The 22,269-nt window shown below is 39.0% G+C and overlaps 2 protein-coding genes across 3 annotated transcripts in view; one reads left to right on the forward strand and one right to left on the reverse strand.

Annotated features, from left to right (window-relative positions):
- MSL2 (MSL complex subunit 2) overlaps positions 1-21,010 on the forward strand; it is a 44,052-nt gene extending 23,042 nt beyond the window's left edge. For both annotated transcript variants that reach the window (XM_037728674.1, XM_017501025.2), the window contains exon 2: positions 17,694-21,010. In XM_037728674.1, the coding sequence (XP_037584602.1) occupies positions 17,774-19,285 (1,512 nt within the window). In that variant the 5' untranslated portion in view covers positions 17,694-17,773 and the 3' untranslated portion in view covers positions 19,286-21,010. The remainder of the gene's footprint in view (positions 1-17,693) is intronic.
- LOC108284393 (putative teratocarcinoma-derived growth factor 3) lies at positions 15,619-17,029 on the reverse strand (the record flags this gene model as incomplete). Its single annotated transcript, XM_037728675.1, has 1 exon — positions 15,619-17,029. A coding segment is annotated over one exon (453 nt), but the record flags the coding sequence as incomplete, so codon positions are not given.
- Positions 21,011-22,269: the final 1,259 nt, after the last annotated feature.

A 22,269-nucleotide genomic window follows, 5' to 3' on the forward strand; every position in this document is an offset into this window, starting at 1 on the left:
CATGGCCAGGGATCTGATTTCTAGCAGTGACTAACTTTACAGTTCCTTTTGATTTGTAACAGAGCAATGACTTGCTAAACTTTTTATTTTATTTATTTTTTATTTTTTTTGAGACAGAGTCTTGCTCTGTTGCCAGGCTTGAGTGCAGTGGTCCGATCCCGGCTCACTGCAACTTCCGTTTTCCGGTTTCAAGCAGTTCTCCTGCCTCAGCCTCCCGAGTAGCTGGGACTACAGGCACGCACCACCACGCCTGGCTAATTTTTTGTATTTTTAATAGAGACGGGGTTTCACCATGTTGCCCAGAATGGTCTTGATCTCTTGACCTCGTGATCCTCCCACCTCGGCCTCCCAAAGTGCTGGGATTATAGGCATGAGCCACCGCGCCTGGCTGACTTGTTAAACTTTCAAGGATCTAACATGTCTCATTTTTTTCGTGTTTGTGAGACATAACCAGGTAAATGTTGAGTAATAGAATTGTAATAATATAATGAAAGAAAATGATTACTTTCTACAGTGTCAAACATACAGAAAGCATTCGTCATTAGGACATGTTTTGGGATGGAGCAAAAAGTAGAATACTGTTTCAAACATATTGAACAAATACTGGCATATAATTGGCCTCTTTTGCCTCCCATCATTGTTAGGGTTGTGCTGCCGCTTTTTACATCCTTTTATAAATTAAAGGAGTATTCCCTTGCCAGTTTGAGGTCTGGCTTATACTCCTTTTTTGGCCTAATATGAGTTATTTAAAAATACCGACAAAGCTTTTTTCTTTTTGGTCATCCTGTAGAAAATGGAAAGCTGTGAAGTATATTTGAAACAAATATGGTTAGATTGAGTCTGAATGGAAAGGCCTTGCACTTCGGTCACACAGTATAGTGACTGTAGTTAACAATGATTTTATTTTTTGTAGTTAACAATGATTTTATTTTTTGTTTTGTTTTGTTTTTGAGGTGGATTTTTACTCTTGTCTCCCAGGCTGGAGTACAGTGGTGTGACCTTGGCTGACTGCAACCTCCGCTTCCTGGGCTCAAGTGATTCTCCTACTTCAGCCTCTGGAGTAGATGGGATTACAGGCATGTACCACCATGCCTGGCAAATTTATTTATTTATTTATTTATTTTTTTTTGGTAGGGATGGAGTTTTACCATGTTGGCCAGGCAGATCTCAAACTCCTGACCTCAGGTGATCCGCTTGCCTCAGCCTCCCAGAGTGCTGGGATTATAGGTATGAACCACCGTGCCTGGGTGACTTTTTTTTTTTTGAGATGGAGTTTTGCTGTTGTTGCCTAGGCTGGAGCGCAGTGGCGTGATCATGGTTCACTCCAACTTCTGCTTCCTGGGTTCAAGCGATTCTCCTACCTCAACCTCTGGAATAGCTGGGATTACAGACATGTGCCACCACACCTGGCTAAGTTTATATTTTTAGTAGAGACGGGCTACCTGTATGTTGGTCAGGCTGGCCTTGAACTCCTGACCTCAGGTGATCCACCCACCTTGACCTCCCAAAGACCTGGGATTACAGGCATTGAGCCACCACATCCAGCTGATTTTATTTTTATTATTCATTTATTTTTGAGACAGTGGCGCGATTTTCGCTCACTGCAACCTCTGCCTCCAGGTTCAAGCAGTTCTCCTGCTTCAGCCTCCCGACTAAATGGGACTACAGGCGCGCACCACCATGCCCAGCTAATTTTTGTATTTTTTTTAGTAGAGACGGGGTTTCACCATGTTGGCCAGGATGGCCTCGATCTTTTGACCTTGTGATCTGCCTGCCTTGGCCTCCCAAAGTGCTGGGATTACAGGCGTGAGCCACTGCGCCCTGCCCGATTTTATTTTTTTTTTAAAGGAGTCTTGTTCTGTTGCCCAGGCTGGAGTTCCATGGCGTGATCTTGGTTTACTGCAGCCTCTGCCCCTTGGGCTCAAATGATTAGTGCCTCTCAGCCCGAGTAGCTGGGATTATAGGCACCCGCCACCATGCCTGGCTACTTTTTGTATTTTTAGTAGGGATGAGGGGTCACCGTTTTGGCCAGGATGGCCTTGAACTCCTGATCTCAGCTGATGCACCCACCTCAGTCTCCTAAAGTGCTGGACTGTGCCTGGCCAGTTAACAAAGATGTATTGTGGCCAGGTGCAGTGGCTCACACCTGTAATCCCAGCACTTTGGGAGGCAGAGGTGGGTGGATTGCTTGGGGCCAGGAGTTCAAGACCAGCTTGGCAAACATGGTGAAACCCCACCTCTACTAAAAATATGTTAGCCAGGTGTGGTGGCAGGCACCTGTAATCCCAGCTACTCTGGAGTCTGAGGCAGGAGGATCGCTTGAGCCCTGGAAGTGGAGGTTGCAGTGAGCTAAGATCGCACCATTTCACTCTAGCCTGGGCAACAGAGTGAGACTCCATGTCAAAAACAAAAAACAATGATTTATTCTGTGTGTGTGTGTGTGTGTGTGTGTGTGTGTGTGTATACATTTGAGACGGAGTCTTGTTCTGTCACCAGGCCGAAGTGCAGTGGCACAATATTGGCTCACTGCAGCCTCCAACTCCCTGGTTTAAGCGATTCTTTTCCCAGCGTGAGTAGCTGGAATTACAGGCATGCACCACCACATCTAGCCAATTTTTTTGTATTTTTAGTAGAGATGGAGTTTCACCATGTTGGCCAGGATGATCTCAATGTCCTGGCCTTGTGATCCACCTGCCTCGGCCTCCCGAAGCGCTGGGATTACAGGTGTGATTTTTTTTTTTTTTTTTTTTTTTGGAGACAGTTTCTTTCTGTGGCCCAGGCTGGAGTGCAGTGGAGCAGTCTTGGCTCACTGCAACCTCTGCCTCCTGGGTTCAAGCGATTCTCCTGCCTCAGTTTCTCAAGTAGCTGGGACTATAGGCGCGTACCATCATGCCCAGCTAATTTTTGCATTTTTAGTAGAGACAGGGTTTGACCGTGTTGGCCAGGATGGTCTTGATCTCTTGATATTGTGATCCTCCTGCATCATCGGCCTCCCAGAGTGCCGGGATTATAGGTGTGAGCCACTGTGTCTGGCTGATTTATTGTATATTTCAAAATATCTAGAGGCAGAGCGCAGTGCTGCTCACCTGTAATCCCAGTTACATGGGAGGCTGTATTTTTGTACTAAAAATACAAAAACTTAGCTGGGCATGGTGGTGCGCAACTGTAATTCCAGTTACTCAGGAGGCTGAGGCAGGAGAATCGTTTGAACCCGGAAGGCGGCGGTTGCATGAGCCAAGATTGTGCCACTGCACTGCAGCCTAGTTGACAGAGCGAGACTCCGTCACAAAAAAAACCACCAAAAAAACAAAACAAATCTCTCTCTCTCTCTTTAGAGGAGTGGATTTGGAATTTTCGCAACACAAAGAAATGATAAATGTTTGAGGTGATAGATATTCCAGTTAGCCTCATTTGATCATTATACATTATATGCTTGTCAAACATCACGTGTATTCCCATACATATGCACAAAAATTATGTACCCATAACGGTTAAAAGAAAAAAAAAAAAAAAAGCCATGCCCTTATGGTGCAGGAAAGATTTGCCTGGCAGAATCCAAGACAACATTCTTGTACAAAATAGCGGAAGATTTTCTGTTTGCAGCATTTCAGAGTGCCTTTCCAAGATCAAGTGTGCTTCTTGTCATCATCCATTCAAATGTTTTGTCATTGCTTAAGTTAGCATCCTGTCTTTGAATCAAGAGCTTCACAGCAGTGTGATTTGGCTGGCAATGAAAGTCTTTTTGCTGTTAATAAAGCTTTTTTTCCCCTGTATTTTCTTCTGTATATGTGATTGTAGGTATATTTAGATGATCAGTAAAGTTATCTGGGCCATTTGGAAAACGGTGGCTGTCAAAATGGACGTTATCTCATTGAATAGTAATTGCTTGAGGAAATTGGTTTTAGAATTAGTGAACCTAGAAAACTTCCTATTTAAAAACTTTAATTTTTTTGAGTTTTTTTTTTTTTTTTTTTTTAATCATTGTGCTTTACGTTCCCTGGGATACATGTGCAGAACGTGCAGGTTTGTTACGTAGGTATACATGTGCCATGGAGGTTTGCTGCACCCATCAACCTGTCGTCTACGTTAGGTATTTCTCCTAATGCTATCCCTCCTTTAGCTCCCCACCCCCAACAGGCCCCAGTATGTCATGTTCCTCTCCCTGTGTCCATGTGTTCTCATTGTTCTACTCCCACTTATGAGTGAGAACATGCAGTTTTTGTTTTTCTGTTCCTGTGTTAGTTTACTGAGAATGGTGGTTTCCAACTTCATCCATGTACCTGCAAAGGACATGAGCTCATCCTTTTTTTTATGGCTGCATAGTATTCCATGGTGTATACGTGCCACATTTTCTTTATCCAGTAAGTTTTTGGGTATTTTAAGATAACTTGTTAGTGTTCTTTTTGTTTCTTTAGTAATGATTTTAAAGTCTCATGAATGTTATTGTTCTATTTTAGCAAGTGAAGTTTTTGTCACTTTTAATTCTTTTTCTTCTTTTGCCTTAAGAGCTTGCTCTCTTTTTTTGGGGGGGTAGAGTCAAGGTCTCACTTTGTTGCCCAGGCTAATCTTGAACTCTTCCTGGCTTGAAGCGTTCCTCCTCCTGCCATGGACTCCCAAAGTGCTGGGATTACAGGTGTGAGCCACCATTCCCAGCTACCTTGAGAACTTACGAGTTTCTCTGGCAGCTTTGTATTTCCTGTTTTTAGTGTGGGTCCATTTGTTACGAAGCAAATTTAGGGTGATGGAAAGCATATTTTATTGAGTTACTATGTAGATATCTCTTAGGATATCTCTTCTGTTTCATGTGGCCCTCGTCAACAAAAGTGGAAAACTATTTTCTGTCTTTTGTAGGATGCCACATATTTTATAGCTGTTGGATTCTGTGCTGTTGTTTTTCTCTTTCATTACTTTGGAAAAGTTGGTTGAGGTATTAACAACAATTGATTTTTTTTCTGTTCCAAATCAAATATTTTCCCATATATCTAAGTATTATAAGATTTGATACTTGTGGATACCTTCTTGTGGATACCTTGACCATTTAAAATTCTAGGTTCTCAGAATGCATCTTGGACAAATGATATGATGGTTTTAATTATAAATCATCACCTGCTTCTGTCCATTTTTTGCTTTCTGTTAGTGTCATTTCGTGATGTTCACGTGAGTCTTCATTTTCCTTGATCCTCACGAATCATAAATAAAAGGTTTATGTAAAATTACTTGCATTATTTGAAGTTATTGATAAGTCCTTGCTGTAATAGAAGCATGACCAGAAAAAGAATTATGGATGGAGGCTGGTGGTAAATGCAGTGTTTTGATTCTGAGAAATGCTTTTTTTGTGCATGTGACATTTAAATTGGAATTGTATGAGGCATTATTGTCAAAGGCCAAAGTTAAGCCATTGAGGTAGTTTAATTCCTTAATTATTTTTTCTGCAGAACAACTTAACCATTTTTTGTTTTTACTGAGAATTTCATTGGGATTTCTTTTGCATGTGAATTTTAAAATGAGGATTTGATTGATACAGTCTCTTGTTATTCATGTTTAATTTGTCTGTTACATTTTAATCTATGATATTTTTTGCCATTTTATGATCATTGCTATTGCCAGGTCCAGTGTTCACAGGTTTATTTTTAGTTGTTAACAGATTTTGCTAAGTATGAGCCATTATCAATTTCATTTTTTCTTGTGCCCCTACTCTTCATTTCCTTAAACTTAATTCTCATAATTTGGTCAAAATATTTGTGAGATTAAATACTTCAGTTAGAATGGAGAATAAAAAAATTTTCAGAAGTGATTAAGACATAATTTACTTGGTAGTCTGCACATCAGCATAAAATTTGTAGTACAGCCACCTTTACCAATAGTATTTTGAAGTGAGTGAATTACTAGTTGCTTTTTGAAAACTGGGATCAGCTATGTATTTAGAAGAGTTTTCCAAGAGTAATGATAACCTTGTTTGCTTATGCTAAGGAGGAGTGCCATCTATTGTACAGAGACAGAGGCAAACAACTTGAGACTTAGTAATGGTTTATTTATTTTAGTGCTGCTTGTCTCTCAAACCTAAGCTCCTTCAGACTTTACACTGCTTTGTAAATCTTGATGCTAGCTGGCAGTGATTCTTGTCAGGGATATGCATGAGGATAAATGACAGTCAATCCAGGTTCTAGTTTTGGCATATTAATGTTGTAATTATTTGATCCATGTTAAATCTGTTCTAATGAGAGGGAGGGTTTATTGCTCTTAAAAAGCTTGTTGATTCAAAAAAGCATTACTTAACAAATTTTTTTTTTTTAAAGATGGGGTTTCACCATGTTGGTCAGGCTGGTCTTGAACTCCCGACTTCAGGTGATCCGCCCGCCTTGGCCTCCAAAGTGCTTGGATTACAGGTGTGAGCCACCGCGCCCGGCAACAAAATGTTTTTTGGTGGCTGAATTAAAGACCTTTTCTGAGGCCTTAAAACTTTTTTCTTTTTTTTGAGAGGGAGTCTTGATCTGTCGCCCAGGCTAGAGTGCAGTCTCTCTGCCACCTCCACTTCCCGGGCTCAAGCAATTCTCCTGCCTCAGCTTCCTTCCTAGTAGTTGGGATTGTAGGCACCTGCCACCAAGCCCAGCTTATTTTTGCATATTAATTGAGACAGCCTGGGTCATTCTGTCCAGGTGGGTTTTGAACTTCTGACCTCAAGTGATCTGCCTACCTCGGCCTCCCAAAGAACTGGGATTACAGGTGTGAGCCATTGTGCCTGGCCCACTGCTTTCTGTCAAATCCTTTTTTTAAAAAACTGGTATGTGCATTTAAATATTTTAATTTTTATGGGTACATAAGAAGGTATATATATTTGTGGGGTACATGAGATGTTTTAATAAAGGCATGCAATGCATAATATGTAAAATGCCTTCAAGCAGTTACCCTTTGTGTTATGAACAATTTCATTATGCTTTTTAAATTATCCCATTAGTTTTTATATATATGTTATATATATTTTTTACACACACACACACACACACACACAGACACACACACACACACATTTTTTGAGACAGCGTTTTGCTCTTGTTGCCGAGGCTGGAGTGCAATGGCATGATCTTGACTCACTGTAACCTCCGCCTCCTGGGTTCAAGCAATTCTGCCTCAGCCTCCCAAGTAGCTGGGATTACAGGCATGTGCCACCACACTCGGCTAATTTTTTTTCCTTTGAGGCAGAGTCTTACTCTGTCACCCAGGCTGTAGTGCAGTAGCCCAGTATCAGCTCATTGCAACCTCTGCTTCCCAGGTTCAAACCATTCTCTTGCCTCACCCTCCTGAGTAGCTGGGATTACAGGTGTGCACCACCACGCCCAGCTAATTTTTGTATTTTTAGTAGATATGGGGTTTCACCATGTTGGTCAGACTGGTCTCGAACTCCTTACCTCATGATATGCCTGCCTAGGCCTCCCAAAGTACTGGGATTACAGATGTGAGCCACCGTGCCTGGCCTAATTTTGTCTTTTTAGTAGAGATGGGGTTTCATCATGTTGGTCAGGCTGGTCTCCAGCTCTTGACCTGAGGTGATCCACTCACCTCGGCCTCCTAAAGTGCTGGGATTACAGGCATGAGCCACCGTGCCCAGCCTGTACTCTTAATTTTAAATGTACGATTATTAGTGACCATAGTCACCTTGTTATGCTGTCAACTACTCGGTCTTATTCATTCTTTTAGTTTTCGTACCCATTAACAATTAAATCTTAACCTGATTTAAAAAATTAATGATATTGGTTGGGCATAGTGGTTCATGCCTGTAATCCCAGCACTTTAGGAGGCTGAGGCAGGTGGATCATGAGATCAAGAGATTGAGACCATCCTGGCCAACATGGTGAAACCCTGTCTCTACTAGAAATACAAAAATTGGCTGGGCATGGTGGCGCATGCCTGTAGTCCCAGCTACTTGGGAGGTTGAGGCAAGAGAATCACTTGAACCTGGGAGGCGGAGGCTGCAGTGAGCCAAGATGGCGCCACTGCATTCCAGCCTGGCGACAAAGCGAGACTGCATCTCAAAAAAAAAAAAAAAAAAAAAAAAAAATTGATGTCTGGATTTGCTTTTTGAAATACTTAAATAACAGAAGATGAGTAGGTGAATTAAATGTGGCATAATCATGATAATTGTCCTGGGTTATGAGTATATGGAGGTTACTTGTATTGTGTTCTGGTTTTGTCTGTTTGATGTTGCCATAATAAAAAGATGCACTCGTTAAGAGCATTAAACATCTGATGTTAATTTTCGTATTCAATTAATTACCAAGTCATATTTTCCCAGAAATTCCAGAAATTACCATTGTGGTATTCTAAAACTATGTCTTAATGTTAAATTTAAAATTGGCTGACTTGGGGAAAAGCAGTGCAAATAAAAAATTGGTAACTTAAAAACAAAAATTAAAATGTTGAGGCACAAAAATGAATATTATTTTTAGGGTCAATGTCACATTATTTGTTTAGACAGGGCACACATAAGTATCATTTAATTACATGTCCCCTTAAATTATGGAAAGGAAGATAATTGTGAAATGTTGCAGATAAGGTTTCAAGGCAGTACAGTGAGAAATTTTTTTTGGTCATGATCTTTACATTTTTTAAAAAGTCTGAAGGTGTGTATTTTGAGTGAGTATTTTTGTATTTGTGTAACTATATGGAACACGATTTAAGCTAAATCAAACCTTTCCTTAAACACTCCACAGTTTTTATAGGAGAATCTACCAGTGACTAACATATTTCCCCTTGGTGCGTATTGCCCATCCATTTTATTTTCTAGGATAAGATGCATTTTTTACAAATTTAAGTATGTTATCTGGTATTTCTTAAGTTGGAGGTGGGGGATTCATTAGAGTCATATAGTTAGATATTTGGTTTAACCATGATCCCAGCTAAGAAGTTCCTGAATGACCCTTTTTCCTGACGGTGGAGCTGCCTTCATTGTGAGGTGTATAGAGAACCTTCGGGGAAGCTTTTAAAAGTTAGGGTGGTTAGCTGAGTGCATGAAGAAGATTTTCCTATGGGCATCTTTAAGTTTCAGATATTTGTGAAGGGGAATGGTGGGCAATCTGTGTAGCTGAGATTTTGTGTTTTCTAACTTATTTTCAGTTCTCAACAGTTGACATGGTTACTCTCCTAAGACCTCATAGAAGAATAAAGACCTGTAAAGTATGAATCCTTTGAGGTGCTTCATGATTAAGGGAGGTTTTGATTAAGATATTAGCTGGATTATTCCTGTGAAGAGAAACTTCTCCATGATTTTCAGGTTATTTGGTGGTATATTTCATGAAGTTTAATTAGGACAAATACTTGATTCTTGATCTTATTTACAGTTTTCAGACTCATGAGCTTCACTAGTATCCTGAAACTGATTTTGTTTTTTAAAAAATGAACTCAAATTTGAACATTTTAGATATGTCTCATTTCATTGCATTTATGCATTGTATTAGTCTGTTTTCATACTGTTAACAAAGAATTGCCTGAGGCTGGGTAATTTACAAAGGAAAGAAGTTTAATTGACTCACCATACAGCATGGCTGGGAAGGCCTCAGGAAACTTACACAATCTTGGCAAAAAGGAAAGTGTTGGAAGTAAATATTTATTCTCTGGTGGTGTTAAGAAGAATTAGCACTTAACACTGTAAGTTTTCTTAGCAAGGTGATTTTACTTTCTGCAGCAAGGGCACTTAGTTACCAGCAGTCTTGCCACAAGAGTGCAGTGAACAAGGGAAAGGTGAAAGGTGCGGGCCACCAACTTTGTTTGAAGTGAATGCTTATTGTCTGGTGTTGCTAAGAAGAATTAGCAGTTAGACTATAAGTTTTCTTAACAAGGCAATTTTACTTTCTGCCGAAAGGGTGCTACTCGCTAGCAATCTTGCCGCAAGAGTGCAATGAACAAGAGAAAGGTGAAAATATTGATTTATCTTTTATGTAGTTGGGTTTTTATTGCTGTGTCTTATATCTGTTGGCTGGAGCTGGACTTTACAGTCTAAACTAAACCTGATTGGCTAATACTTTAAAACTTGCTTAAATAGGTAAGGGGCAGAAAATAACAAAAGAGGAAGTTTACTTAGAAAAGACTTGATCTACCTAAATAAAGATTTGCGTTATAAATTAACACATGCCCAGGCCTGCCTGGGCATGTCTGCTAAGAAGCAAATGGAGTCAGGCTACTTAATGCTAGAGCAAGGAGATGGAATGTTTCATCTGAGGAAGAACTTTGCTATATCCTTCAGGAAGGGGGAAGGCAGGACATCATCTTCGTATGGTGGCAGGAAGGAGAGAGTGAAGCGAGGAAGAGCCTCTGATGAAAGCATCAGATCTCTGAGCTGCTGCACTCCAGCCTGGCAACAGAGCAGACTCCCTCTCAAACAAACAAACAAAAACATCTGATCTTGTGAGAACTCATCATCACAAAAACAGCAGGGGAAGCTGCTCCCATGATTCCGTTATCTCTACCTGGTCTGTCCCTTGACACATGGGGATTATAGGGATTACAATTCAAGATGAGATTTGGGTGGGGACACAAAGCCTAACTGTATCCTGCATGTTTAGATTTTCTTGTCTTTGATCAGTGGGAACCTCTTCAGGTTTGCCCCTGAGTCTTGATCTTTGATAGTTTCTATGCTTTCTGGCATAACAAGGCGATCAGAACTCCTGTTGTGCAATTTATGGCACAAACTTGAAATTAGCCATTTTGTCCAAGAAGCCCCGATTCCTTTGTAAAGGAAATTGTTCTTCAGTCCTGTCGCCTGTACTCATTGCTGTTGGGGTTGGTCCTTGTTTCCAGGCCTTTTCAATGGATAGTGCTGGGAAATAAATACACACACACACACACTCTCTCTCTCTCTCTCTCGCTCTCTCACACTCTCTCGCACATAGACACACACAGTCTCTCTCTCTCTCTCTCTCTCTCTCTCTCTCAATTAAAACATGAGTTCATAGTGGTAAGTCCAGTTGAAATTTATTTACTTTACGTCTACAGGATTTTTAAATATAACCTTTTCTCTCTCACAACTTTCTTCCTCCTTCCTACTGAAAACAAATCCAAGTTCTCAAGGCATTAACATTGACTTTTTAATCCTACAGTACACACCAATACTTTTTTTTTTTTTTTTTTTTTTTTTGAGACGGAGTTTCACTCATGTTACCCAGGCTGGAGTGCAATGGCACGATCTCGGCTCACCGCAATCTCCGCCTCCTGGGTTCAGGCAATTCTCCTGCCTCAGCCTCCTGAGTAGCTGGGATTACAGGCACGCACCACCATGCCCAGCTAATGTTTTGTATTTTTAGTAGAGACGGGGTTTCACCATGTTGACCAGGATGGTCTCGATCTCTTGACCTCGTGATCCACCCGCCTCGGCCTCCCAAAGTGCTGGGATTACAGGCTTGAGCCACCGCGCCCGGCCACACCAATACTTTTATAATTACTGTCAACACTGCCACCAACAATGTTATTACTGAAAACAAAAATGATGATCCCAAGGATTGAGCCAATTTTCTGTGTTATAGTCATTTGAAATACTCTTTGGATTGTTATACCACCAATTTGATATAAAATTATGGTTACTTATTTTGTTTTGGTTTTTAGAGTTTTCCTGTAACATTTTGGTTTTGTTATACTATTATATAAAATATTTACATGGTTTGGAAGTAAAATATATAAGCTTAAACTTAGAGTAATCTTTTCCTATTTCACTTTGTTCTATCTCTCACTCCCAATTGGTAGCCCTTTTATTTTGTATTTGAGAGAGGGGCAGATTCTGTTGCGCAGGCTGGAGCACAGTGGCGTGATCTCGGCTTATTGTAACCTCTGGCCCAGGATCAAGCCATCTTCTTATCTTAGCTTCCTGAGTAGCTGGGACTGCAGGTTCATGCCATCGAACATGGCTAATTTTTGTATTTTTTTGTAGAAATGGGGTTTTGCCATATTGCCTGGGCTGGTCTCAAATTCCTGAGCTCAAGTGATCCACCCACATTGGCTTCTCAAACTGCTGGGATTTTTTTTTCCCCTTATGGTTTATTCTTTTAAACCATATATATACATACAATATATGTATGTGTATAATATGTATTTTAATATATGTATTTTTATTTTTTATTTTTTTTCTTTAACTTGCACTGTGGTTTGTAGTATTTTTTTTCCCCCCTTCATATCCCCTGTGTCCTTCCTTAGATGAAGTTAAGGGCACTCTTTAAGGGATCCTTGCATTGGCATTGGGTAGGTTGGATTCTGTAGCTATTGGTGCCTTGTCTTAAAGTGTTTTTTAAATTTTAGAGTTGTGTAACCACCACCACAATATGATTTTAGAACACTTTCATACGTTGTGCCCATTTACAGTTAATTCCTGCTCCACTCTTCAGCCCTAGGTAACCAGTTTTTCTGCTTTTCTGTCATTTCTGGGCATTATATAATAATGTACTCTTTTGTATCTGCTTCTTTCACTTAGCAAATGTTTTGGAAGCTTATCCATGTTGTTGCATGTACCAATACTTTATTCCTTTTAATTGCTGAACTCCATTGCATGAATATACATTTTGTTTATTCACTCACCAATTAATGGACATTTGGATTGTGTGTAATTTTTGGCCATCATGCCGCCATTTTCTGTGTGGATGTGTTTTGACTTCTCTTTAGGCAGCTTCCTAGAAATATAATTTTGCTGGGTTCTGCGGTAAATTTATATTTTAACTTTTAAAGAAACAACCAAAGTATTTCTTAGTGTGATTGTACCATTTTACCAGCAATATACAAGGGTTCCATCTTTGCCAACTGTTGGCATTATGGTTTTGAATTTAGCCATTCTAATGGATGGGTAGTAGTGTGCCATGGTTTTACTTTACCTAATAACTAATAATATTGATCATATTTTTATGTGCTTATTAGTCATTCATGTATTTTCTTTGGTGAAATGTTTATTCAGATTTTTGCTTTTAAAATTATATTGTCATCTTACTGATTTCTTTTTTTGTTTTGTTTTGTTGTTTTTGTTTTTTGAGACAGAACCTTGCTCTGTCGCCCAGGCTGGAGTGCAATGGCATGGTCTTGGCTCGCTGCAACCACTGTCTCCTGGGTTGAAGCGATTCTCCTGCCCCAGCCTCCCAAGTAGCTGGGACTACAGATGTGCACCACCATGTCTGGCTAATTTTATTTTATATTTTTAGTAGAGATGAGGTTTTGCCCCATTGGCCAGGTTGGTTTCAAACTTCTGACCTCATGATCTGCCTACCTCAGCCTCCCAAAGTGCTGAGATTACAGGTGTGAGCCACCACACCTGGCTTATTTTTTTTCATTAATGGTGTCTTTTGAAGCACAGTAAGTTTTTAATTTTGAGAAAATCCATTTTACTTTTTTTTTCTTTTTTGTGGATTGTGCATTTGATGTCACATCTAAGAACACTTTGGCCAATACAGAGTCACAGAGATTTCCTCCTGTGATTTTTTTTCTAGATTTCTGTATTTTAGCTCTTAACATTAAGGTTTGTCATCATTTTAATTTTTGTGTATGTTGTGAGGTACGGGTGTAAGTTTTTTTTTCCTTTTGGTGTTTGGGTATCAAATTATTTCATATCATATGTTGAAAATACTCTCCTTTCCCCCATTGGATCATCTGGGTACCCAACAAATCGGTTGACCATAAATGTAATAATTTGTTTCTGGATTCTGAATTCTGTTCCATTGATCTATGTGTCTGTACTTTTGCCATTACCATGCTGTCTTGATTACTATGGCTTTATAGTAAAATTCGGAATTTGGTAGTGTAAGTCCTGTAACCTTATTGTTTTTCAAAGTTGTTTTGCCTGTCCTCTGTGATTCTATATGAATTTTAGAAGCAGCCTGCCAATTTCTTCAAGAAAAAAAGCTCCCTGGGATTAAAGATTGCATTGAATTTACAGATAGATCAATTTTAGGGAAAATTGCCATCCTTACAATATTGATAGTCTTCTAATCTGTGAATATGAAATGTCTATTTAGATACTCTTTAATTTCTCTCAGTTGTGTTTTGCAGTACTGAGTGTAGAAGTCTTTGTTAAAGTTTTTCTAAGTATTTTAAGTATATTCTTGATGCTATTGTGAATGGAATTTTAAAAAATTAATTTGTTCATTCCTAGCATATAAAAAGGAAAATACAGTGGACTTTTGTATATATTGTTTCTGCTAGGACCTTGCTAAATTTGTTTATTGGTTCTAGTAGTTCTTGTGTGTGCGTTTCTTGAGATTTTTCTGTAAGCAGAATTGTGTAATCCATTACTAAAACAGTTTTACCTGTTTCGTTTTAGTCTTGATGCCTTTAATTTTTTTTCTTTTGAACCTTACTGCACCAGCTAGAACAGGTACTATTTTGAAAAGAAGTAGCAAAAGCAGTCATTCTTTCCTTGTTCCTGATCTTTGGATGGAAAGCATTGTGTTTTATCTTTAAGAAAAATTGGCTTTAGATTTTTTATTGATGCCCACCACCATCAAGTTAAAGTTGTATTTCTAGTTTGTTAATGTGTGTGTGTGAGAGAGAATAGGTATTGTATGTGGTGAGATCCTCTTGAATGTTTTGTTATGGATTTTGTTATGTTTATGGGATATTTTGGTTTGTATTTTCTTTTGTCTGGTGGCCTTATTTTCAGAGTAGTTTGACCTTTAAATATGAGTTGGGAAGTGTTTTCTCCTCCTCTGTGTTAGGATGTTATTTCTTTTTAATTATTTGTTAGAATTTACCAGTGAAGGCATTTAGCCCTGGAGTCTTCTTTTGAGGAAAATCTTCAGTAGCTATTTAAAACTTTTACTACAGGTCTCTTCAATTTTAAAACCTTTTCTTCAATTTTGGTCATTTGTGTCTTTAAAGAAATTTGTCCATTTCATCTAAGTAGTCTAAAATTGTTGGCATAAACTTTTTATAGGATTTTCTTAATTCTTCACATCTTGTAGGGCACCAGTGATACTCTGACTTTTTTCGTTCCTGATTTTCGTAATCTGTGTTTTCTTTTTTACTTAGCAATTAAGATTTGCCAAACTCTTTGATCTTTTAAAGCAGCCAACTTTTGGTGTTATTTACTTTTCTCAGGTTTTTCTGCTTTCTCTTTTATTGGTTTCTGCTCTAATCTGTATTTATTTATTTTTATTTATTTATTTATTTATTTACTTATTTTTTTGAGACAGAATCCTGCTCTGTCCAGGCTGGAGAGTACAGTGACATGATCTTGGCTCACTGCAACCTCTGCCTCCCAGGTGCAAGCAGTTTTCTGCCTCAGCCTCCCAAGTAGCTGGGATTACAGGCACCCGCCACCATGCCTGGCTCCCTTTTGTATTTTTAGTAGAGATGGGGTTTTACCATCTTGGCCAGGCTGGTCTTGAACTCCTGATCCACCTGCCTCGGCCTCCCAAAGTGCTGGGATTATAGGTGGGAGCCATCGCCTGGCCTAATTTTATTTTTTTGAGAGAGTCTGGCTCTGTTGCCCAGGTGGGAGTGAAGTGGCATGATCCTGGCTTACTGCAACCTCCTCCTCCCAGGTTTAGGCAGTTTTTCTGCCTCAGCTGCTGAGTAGCTGAAATTACAGGTGTGCACCATGCTTGGATAAATATTTTATTTTTGGTAGAGAGGGAGTTTTGCCATGTTGGCCAAGCTGGTCTCAAACTCCTGACCTTAGGTGATCCACCCACCTCAGCCTCCGGAGGTATTGGGATTACTGATGTGAGCCACTGCGGCCAGCCTCCTGTCATCTTTATTATTTGCTTTAACCTGCTTCATTTGGGATTCCTATTAAGGTGAAAGTAAGGTTTGGTTATTGACTTGAGACCTTGCTTTATATAAATACACATGCGTGCGTGTGTGCACACACACATTTTTACTGTAGATGCACATATATACAGTGTATTTTTAAAATGGGCTTTACAATATGTAGTTTTATCATTCAGTTTATGACTAAATATATTGTAAACATTTTCTCTTCAGCAGTTAAAAGAATTGCTTAGCTTGGAGAAAACTAATTTATTAAGCAATTTTGTTGGGGACATTGAGCATAATTTTTTTTTTCTAAGGAGACGTCATTCATTTTACATTGCCTTTAGAAAGAAAGGGGAAGTCCTTGGCTTACATAGCTTTTTATAGATGATGGAAACTTGCCCTTCATTTAGCCTTTTAACTTGCTTCTCTACACCCACATAATCACCCAGTCAAGTAACCCATTTTAGGTTTTTCAGCCTTTCTCTCCCATTTGCTTCCCATTCCCTTCCACATGCAGACAGACTTCCTTTACTAGCACTCTGGTTCCTCTCCTTAAAGAGGCTTTTTTTCCTTTTAAAGAGACTAATTGATTTTGATCAACTCTACTCAAAACTATATCCTAAGTTCCACATTAGGATTAATCTTTAATAATCTGAAGATGTAATTCAGTTGTTTAACATATTAAGAAGACCTTGGTAGAATTACATGTATAAAGAAGTACTGGACTTGGGCACAATGGAGGTATGGCTGACTTTGGAAAAAAAAGTAGTTTTTTGGGGGGAGGGCAGAGCAAAGAGATAAGAAGTAGTTGGTACAGTAAGGAAGTGTTATAGATCATTATGGAAAAGTATTCATTATTTTAAAGCATAAAAGTGGTACATGCAGACAGTGGTAGTTCTGGAGTCTTGGTAGCCATAAGGTGCTCATCTGTCACAGGGCCATCACAGCCAGGTAGAAATGCCTGAGGAAAGCAGCGGAGTTGGTCATGCCAGCATTTAGACATGGAACACTTATTTGGCAGCCTGGTGCCATGGGGCACAGACCCACAGTTCTCTTTGCTCACATCGTGCTCACAGTTCTGTCTGTAGAAGGAGGAGGGGCAGGCACAAAAGGACCCCAGCATGCAGGTTCCCCCATTCAGGCAGCAGGTTCTGTTTCGCTCCTTACTGTCCTGTATCCCCATGGGCAGTGCAAGCTGGGAAGACTGAGGACGAATTCCGGGCTCCTCCTGGGGCTGAATGCTGTCATCTCTGAAGGCCAGGTTTCCCTGAGGCCAGGTTTCCCTGAGATGAATGCCGCTTTCTTTTTTAAAATTTATTTATTTTTTGAGACGGAGTTTCGCTCTGTTGCCCAGGCTTGGAGTGCAATGGCACAAGCTTGACTCCTTCGGCTGTCAGGTTCAGTATGTTGTAGCATTACCATGTTGTGTTACGTTAAGGTCCAAAAGATTTTTTTGTTTGTTTTGGAGACTGAGTCTTGCCATGTCACCTGGGCTGGAGTGCAGTGACAGGATTATAGTTCACTGTAGACTCGAACTCCAGAGCTCAAGCCATTCTTGCACCTCAGCCTTCTGAGTAGCTAGGATTACAGCCACACGCCACCACACCTGGCTATCCAAAGGATTTTAACCCTGGTTTGTGCTTTTGGTGTCTGATCTTCACCTCTTCAACTTTATTTTTTATAGCCTTTGGAGGAAGAGGATAAGAAGGTGGACCAGAACATACTGCTTGGAGAGAGAGACACACAGAATCAAGGATCATTTTAGTTTGAGATAAAGGAATGGGGAATATGGCATGAAATGAAGTGAGCTAATTGAGGATTCTTCCATTTCTTCTAAGATAATATTTTTTGTTATCTGGTCTAGTGAGTTTAGTTCGTCTTAATTTTGACAGATTATTTACATCATCTAAACTTCAGCTTATGAAACGGTAAATTTATTTTACTAAAATCTTTGCTTTCCTCCTTCTCCCCCTTAGGACATTTGCTACAAGATCCTATTGCACCCACCAACTCCACCTGCCAACACTATGTCTGCAAAACTTGTAAAGGCAAGAAAATGATGATGAAACCTTCGTGTAGCTGGTGCAAAGACTATGAGCAGTTTGAGGAAAACAAGCAGTTAAGCATCCTAGTGAACTGCTACAAAAAACTATGCGAATATATAACACAGACTACACTGGCACGGGATATAATAGAAGCAGTTGACTGTTCTTCTGATATTTTGGCTTTGCTTAATGATGGATCATTGTTTTGTGAGGAGACAGAAAAACCCTCAGATTCATCCTTTACTTTGTGTTTGACACATTCCCCTTTACCTTCAACCTCAGAACCCACAACCGATCCTCAAGCTAGTTTATCTCCAATGTCTGAAAGCACCCTCAGCATTGCTATTGGCAGTTCTGTTATCAATGGTTTGCCTACTTATAATGGGCTTTCAATAGATAGATTTGGTATAAATATTCCTTCACCTGAACATTCAAATACGATTGATGTATGTAACACTGTTGACATTAAAACTGAGGATCTATCTGACAGCCTGCCACCTGTTTGTGACACGGTAGCCACTGACTTATGTTCTACAGGCATTGATATCTGCAGTTTCAGTGAAGATATAAAACCTGGAGACTCTCTGTTACTGAGTGTTGAGGAAGTACTCCGCAGCTTAGAAACTGTTTCAAATACAGAGGTTTGTTGCCCTAATTTGCAGCCAAACTTGGAAGCCACTGTATCCAATGGACCTTTTCTGCAGCTTTCTTCCCAGTCTCTTAGCCATAATGTTTTTATGTCCACCAGTCCTGCACTTCATGGGTTATCATGTACAGCAGCAACTCCGAAGGTAGCAAAACTGAATAGAAAACGATCCAGATCAGAGAGCGACAGTGAGAAAGTTCAGCCACTTCCAATTTCTACCATTATACGAGGCCCAACACTGGGGGCATCTGCTCCTGTGACAGTGAAACGGGAGAGCAAAATTTCTCTTCAACCTATAGCAACTGTTCCCAATGGAGGCACAACGCCTAAAATCAGCAAAACTGTACTTTTATCTACTAAAAGCATGAAAAAGAGTCATGAACATGGATCCAAGAAATCTCACTCTAAAACCAAGCCAGGTATTCTTAAAAAAGACAAAGCAGTAAAGGAAAAGATTCCTAGTCATCATTTTATGCCAGGAAGTCCTACCAAGACTGTGTACAAAAAACCCCAGGAAAAGAAAGGGTGTAAATGTGGGCGTGCTACTCAAAATCCAAGTGTTCTTACATGCCGAGGCCAACGCTGCCCTTGCTACTCTAACCGCAAAGCCTGCTTAGATTGTATATGTCGTGGCTGCCAAAACTCCTATATGGCCAATGGGGAGAAGAAGCTGGAGGCATTTGCTGTGCCAGAAAAGGCCTTGGAGCAGACCAGGCTCACTTTGGGCATTAATGTGACTAGCATTGCTGTGCGTAACGCTAGTACCAGCACCAGTGTAATAAATGTCACAGGGTCCCCAGTAACGACGTTTTTAGCTGCCAGTACACATGATGATAAAAGTTTGGATGAAGCTATAGACATGAGATTCGACTGTTAAAGCAGTGGGTCTTTTGAACCTACTCCTGGTAGGGAAATAGCTACAGTTTTACGGCAGCTATGGTTCTGTTGGTTTAACTTGCCGGAGCTCCTGCATATAGATCACTTGTATCAAGTGTTTTCATTGCTAAGTTATATGTGTTAGTGTCGGGGAAATAGTTTGCAGATAATGGAGGAGTAACCTTACAACTATATGTCCTTAGTTCTTACAGAACCTTATAGTTTGAGAACAAAGCTGATGCAACTGATTTATACAAAATGAACTTTGGCAAGGAAAATAACATTAACCTCATTGTTTATGGTCATGCTTTGTGCATAATCAAAGTTTATGATTAAATGTAAGGAAGTGGTATCTAGTCAGTCCATAAAGATTGTGCTAATTTTTTTGTGGAAAAGTAGCCATTAGTTCAGGAAATTCAGTGCTGCCTTCACATGGCATTGATGTTTCTCCTGTTGGAAAGCTGATGTGTCCAGTTCAACCTTTGTGCTGACATTATACCATTTCTGATCATGAAAATTGGCTACTGGTGTATGTAGCAGTTCTTAAATCAGCAGTATTATGAAAAAAAATTCCCCCCTCATTAGAATGTTTAAGAAATCTTTTAAAAAGGTAAACTGAAATTCTGTCAGACTACAAATGTTTAACTGTTTCTCATTCATTTCTAGGGGAAAAAAATTCTAAATCCCTCCTTCACTTTGAGCAGTGTTCTAATTGGATAAATGAAGTGAAGGAGAGTAATTTTATTCTGAAGGTAATTGAATTTAGACTATATAGTATATGACAGAGTTTTTTAAAAATTATAAAAAGTTTTTATTTAGTAATTGGGATTTACTTAAAATAATTTCAGAATAATGCCCCCAGACTTACCCAGATTTATGTATTGTACTTATTGCCACTGGCCGCCACTTTGATATTTGTTTTTGCTAATAGTTTATTTGCCACAGTCTTTATTTTGAATATGTTTTTCTTTTTTTGGATGCTGTTCATTATGAAGGCTTCTTTATAGAGGCCTAATAAACATGCCTTTTTATGAAGCCTGTGTATTTAGGTAGGTTGAAGCTAGGAGGATTTTCTTTAGAATGCTCTTTTGCATGTAAAGCACAAAGTATGTTTCAGTTTTAAATGCACTTCTTCCCGTTAATTTTTATGGGGAAGACAAGTGAGTCACAAACATTCTGTTGAAGGGAAATCTAGTCAGTTGCTTGAAAGAGCACAGCCCAAATAAAACAAGGACTGACTAGGTATAATGAAATAACCTATGATTTAAAAGAAGAGCTGCAGCTTTGACAATGCTTATTTAAAGAAAAATACTGCTGGAACATTTCCAATTTCTACTACGTTCACCATCTCTAGTAAGATCTGACATATGTTGAAGTTATGTTTTGATTTGGCACACAGCATGTTCAATGATGGTTACTCGCCTAGTACAAGACATGGAGAAGAAACCTTTGGACACAGAGCAGATGACACCTCCTTCTGTTTTGTAGTGTATCCTGGTGTCATTTTCTGTGAATGTGGTCAGGTAGAGTTGTTTTTGTTGTTGTCGTTGGGTTTTTTTTTTTTTGTTTTTTTTTTTGTTTTTGGTCTCTTTTGGTGGGGTGGGGGTGGGCAAAAGCCATAGGAAGAAAAATGTGATGTATGTGTCCAGTATGTACTATTTTGTTTTTGTTTTGCAAGAAGAGTTGAACTATTTTTGATAACAAGAGTAAATGGTGGAAAATGCTTCTTAGTTGTCTTGTCTTTATTTGCTTTCCAAGATGTGGAATTTTATTTAATTTCTTTAAATGTTAGCAGTGTCTTATGAAACATGTATTTACCTAAAGTTTGTAACAGTTTTGTGTTGAACCCAGATGCCCTGCTATATAAAGTTGTAAATTTGTTCTTTATTCACTAATGATTACTGCAAAAATGATTAGAAATGAGATTGTACACATGGATGATGAGGATATATTTTGCAAATCGACCAAACTTTCCTAATATTATGATCTTAAAACTCAGAGTACTTTATTGCTTCCCAAGTTTGATAATCTTGTGGTTTCTTTCTTTCTTTCTTTCTTTTTTTTTTTTTGATGCATGGGAGGTTGGCAATATAGACGAAGTGGAAATCATTAGTATGTGAGGGCTTTGATTGTTATGTAATATTGCCAATGATGAATTCAGGTTGTTTTTAGCACAAGTTTCTCTTTTTTATGCTGGTATTCTCACTGCCACATTTTTGGAAACCTGTATTACACCTTAAATCTATCAATAAATGATAGTTTTCTAATTCTATGTTGTAGAATACTGAGGAGTTTGGGATAGCATGCTCTGAATGGTCTGTATTATATACATCTGGGGAAGAGTAATTACAGTGCCTTGATTTTTATATTATTTTTCTTTATATTACAAGTTATTTAGGAATGCTGACAAATGGCTAACGAGGGATGATTGAGAGATTATTACTGAAGTAACTGATTTACTTCATCAGGATTTGAAATCGCCAAAGAACAGCAGCATTTAATATGACACATCCTGAATTGTTGAGTCCTTGTTATTAATATAAATGATGAAACGATCTTTTACCTTAGCTAATAGTTTTAGAGCTGACAATTTTATCTTTTTGGTTAGCCTTATTAAGTGTGCATTTCTATGAGGAGGTGTAGTATGGTCCTAGGGATAAATAATTCCATTTATTTCATTGAATGCTTAGTTAAAACAATTCCGACCTTGTTGAAGAAGAGTAAAAGTTTATGGCAATCAGATGAAAATTAAATTGTTCCCAACCATATCATAGATAACAAATATAAATGCTTTAGAAAATACTAAGTTCAAAGTGTAATATGTGAACTGAATCTAATACTTGGATGGTATTTTGCACTTTTTTTTAAATTAAAAGCTGGGCACAACTGCATGTGTCTGTAATCCCAGGTACATAGGAGGCTGAGGCAGGAGGGTCACTTAACGCCCAGAATTTTGAGTCCAGCCTGGGCAACATAGTGAGACCT

This window comes from Cebus imitator, unplaced genomic scaffold (assembly GCF_001604975.1).
Source record: "Cebus imitator isolate Cc_AM_T3 unplaced genomic scaffold, Cebus_imitator-1.0 Scaffold277, whole genome shotgun sequence".
Lineage (NCBI taxonomy): Eukaryota > Metazoa > Chordata > Mammalia > Primates > Cebidae > Cebus > Cebus imitator.